This window comes from Puntigrus tetrazona, chromosome 4 (assembly GCF_018831695.1).
Source record: "Puntigrus tetrazona isolate hp1 chromosome 4, ASM1883169v1, whole genome shotgun sequence".
Lineage (NCBI taxonomy): Eukaryota > Metazoa > Chordata > Actinopteri > Cypriniformes > Cyprinidae > Puntigrus > Puntigrus tetrazona.
The window spans coordinates 28,196,163-28,199,221 of NC_056702.1; the positions used below are offsets into that span (position 1 = coordinate 28,196,163).

The 3,059-nt window shown below is 36.1% G+C and overlaps 1 protein-coding gene across 1 annotated transcript in view; it reads left to right on the plus strand.

Annotated features, from left to right (window-relative positions):
* Positions 1 to 1,073: 1,073 nt before the first annotated feature.
* The window catches only part of LOC122342376 (unconventional myosin-VIIa-like), a 3,776-nt gene continuing 1,790 nt past the window's right edge, over positions 1,074 to 3,059 (plus strand). Inside the window, exons 1-5 of the mRNA XM_043236151.1 lie at positions 1,074 to 1,221; positions 1,391 to 1,432; positions 1,888 to 1,989; positions 2,075 to 2,221; positions 2,632 to 2,816. Coding sequence (XP_043092086.1) covers positions 1,415 to 1,432; positions 1,888 to 1,989; positions 2,075 to 2,221; positions 2,632 to 2,816 — 452 coding nt within the window. The 5' untranslated portion in view covers positions 1,074 to 1,221; positions 1,391 to 1,414. The remainder of the gene's footprint in view (positions 1,222 to 1,390; positions 1,433 to 1,887; positions 1,990 to 2,074; positions 2,222 to 2,631; positions 2,817 to 3,059) is intronic.

A 3,059-nucleotide genomic window follows, 5' to 3' on the forward strand; every position in this document is an offset into this window, starting at 1 on the left:
ATTAATTTTATTTTTATATATGTATGTATGTATATAATGTGTGTTAGTTACTTAACTACCGGAACCAATGAAACCTCAGATATGCAGATGGCAATCTGGCTTGCTTTTTCACTAGTATTCTTTTTATTATTGATCAGTTATGTTTCTTGTGACAGCAGTAGCAAAATGTGTCCCATTTTAATCATTCAAAACTGCCAAGTAGTCTTTATGAATTACACTAGGCTAAATCAAGGGTGTTATTAGATTTCATGTTTGAAACTTACCTTAAAAATAGCTTATGAATTAGTTTACTAGTACAGCCTACAATGTTTCACAAACGAATGACCTTCTGGGTGTTCAAAAAAAAATATTGCCGTATTCAAGCATTGATTCTGTCCAACAATTTTATCACATCTTATTTCTTTCTGTAGGTTAAAGGTCAAATGTGTTTTCAGCGTATAAGGATATATATTTTATATATATTTATGTTTATTCTTTATCCTTGGTTCATTCTATTGATTTTGTTGAAAGAGCCTGTTTTATAAACCGCCTGTGACCTAAAACACCTCACCACAAAACCTCTTATCTCTGTGAGCTCTTGCGATGAAGTTTAGTATTGCCTGATGGAAATATGACTTTCTAGAATGGCTCCGCCCCGGGTAACTATGGCACTACGCTATTTACAACATGATTGCCCTCTTATGACCAGAGCTCAGATCTCCATATGTTGTCACGCGGGTTCAAAGGTTTAACTCTTTACTTTTACTAAGAGCAATGTAAACCTAAAGACATTCACATTAGCAATATTTATTTTTGTTTCTTAATCTGTCTTAGTTTTGTTCTGCTGATTGATGTTTACATCACTAGTGTGTCTGTGCAGGTCCACGGTGCTTTTCCGTCACAATTTTACAGAATTGACAGAAAAGACCTTTTATCTTGAAGCTTTATGTTCTTAATAATCTCTGTGTTTTGTGGTATTTATACCATATTCTAATAACAGGTTTTTAAAATTTTTATTCCGATTTAGAGTACAGAGCTTCCTTGTGTTTATCATTATGGATGTGTTAGTCAGGGTGCAAAGTCAAAGTATCATAAACACCTTTTGTTCCTGATCAGGCACCTGAGGTCATTTCTTTTGACTGAACACTCATACTGTAGGGGTCTGTTCCGGCTTCAGTGAAAAGAGACAAAAAATAATCAAGAGATCAGAAGACTTCAAATATCAAATATCCTCCAGTAAAGGTAGATTTCGTATGAATTCAGTGATTTGGTTTTGCTATTTTGTTGTTTTTTGTTTAAACTGTTGTATTTGGGTGATTTCTATACGTGTTAGATGCCATTTTGCCTTCGTTGTTAACCTTCGCTAACTAAGTTGTCTTGCCAATATTTGATGTATCCTTTTATTGTTCAGGCTGGAGGACAAAAGGACTCAGTCATGGTGGTTTTAAGAAAGGTAAATTATTAAGTAGCTGGATAAGTTTTGTTACCATTATAATTTTTATTCTAGATTAGTTTTACATTAAATGATAGTCAATGCGGCATTAATATAAATGAATAATCAAAGTTGTAAACATACATGCAGTTTCGAGGACTGACGTATAGCTAAAAAACATGCGATTAATCTGTATTTAATGTGTAAACCTGGCCTGTATGGACTATAATGCCATAGATTTATCTTATCATGATTTGTACTTTCGGGTTGAGCAAATATCAAAGTATAATATCATGATTGTTTGATATATGTATGCATAAATAAACAGCATGAGTACTGTAATTGTACCATGTCGGCATAGTATAAAGATTCCGTCTTAAAGAACATTAAAAGTAAATCTTCAGTTTCTCTGTCTTTATTTAGCATATGCAGGTAATGCTAACGGGTTAATTTAAAATATCAATCAACCACTTTAGGGAGACTATGTGTGGGTGGACTGCAGTGATGGGGTCCAAATCGGAGCTGAAGTCAGACTTTCAGACACTGGACAACTTCAGCTCATCGACGATGAGGGAAAGGTAATATACACGCAATGAAGTCTTAGTTAACTGCTGCTTTTGACTGCAGAAGTGTAGCTGATATCTTCCATTGCATGATTTCCAGGAGCACAAGATTAAGAAGGACAACTCCCTGAAGCCCATGCATCCCACGTCAGCGAATGGTGTGGATGACATGATAAGGCTGGGTGACCTAAATGAGGCCGGACTGTTACGGAACCTTCTAGTGCGCTACAAAGAAGGAACAATCTATGTGAGTTTTTATCCGCCACTTTAGAGTAATCTGGTATACGTTGAAATATATGGTTTAAAATTTTGCATTTCAAGATCTGTGAACCTAAAATGACCAAAATAGGGAATGCATTGTCCACTCAATTCAACTGTTCTTTGCACTTCCTGTTTAATAACAAGATTGTTTCTATAGAAACAGCCAGTTCCAATTTTGATGAGCGGATCATATTGTTATACAGCATTGACATACAGTAAATCCAGCATCCCGCCCTGAAGTCCAGCTGTATTAATGTTTATGCACCAAGCAGTTACATACTGTAGATGTCATTGTAAATGTATATTCCTCTATCTGCAAACATGTAGTTTCATTGCAGGAGGTTTCTGTAATCTTTTTGACCGTGCAACAACTTTTTTGCTGTTTTGTTTTGATAGACATACACAGGGTCGATTCTGGTGGCAGTGAACCCTTACCAGCTGCTGCCAATCTACACTCCAGAGCAGGTGGAGCAGTACACAGACCGGCGGTTGGGTGATCTCCCCCCACATGTCTTTGCCATCGCAGACAGCTGTTTCTTCAACATGCGACGGAACCGCAAAGACCAGTGCTGCATCATTAGGTTTTCAGTCATTCCTACTTGGGAGAAACTGATATTTTATAGTGAGGGTTAGGTTAGTTTAAAACATGGCTTTGTCGTTGCAAACCCATTTGAAATTTTTATTTATTTATGTTTTAATACTTGTCTTAACTTGTCAGCCATTTTTAGGCTCATTCAGTCATTCATACTTGGTTGAAACTGACATTTTGTAGTTTGATTTATAAAATCTTCATGGTTTTGCACAAAATGTCGTTACAAACCCCT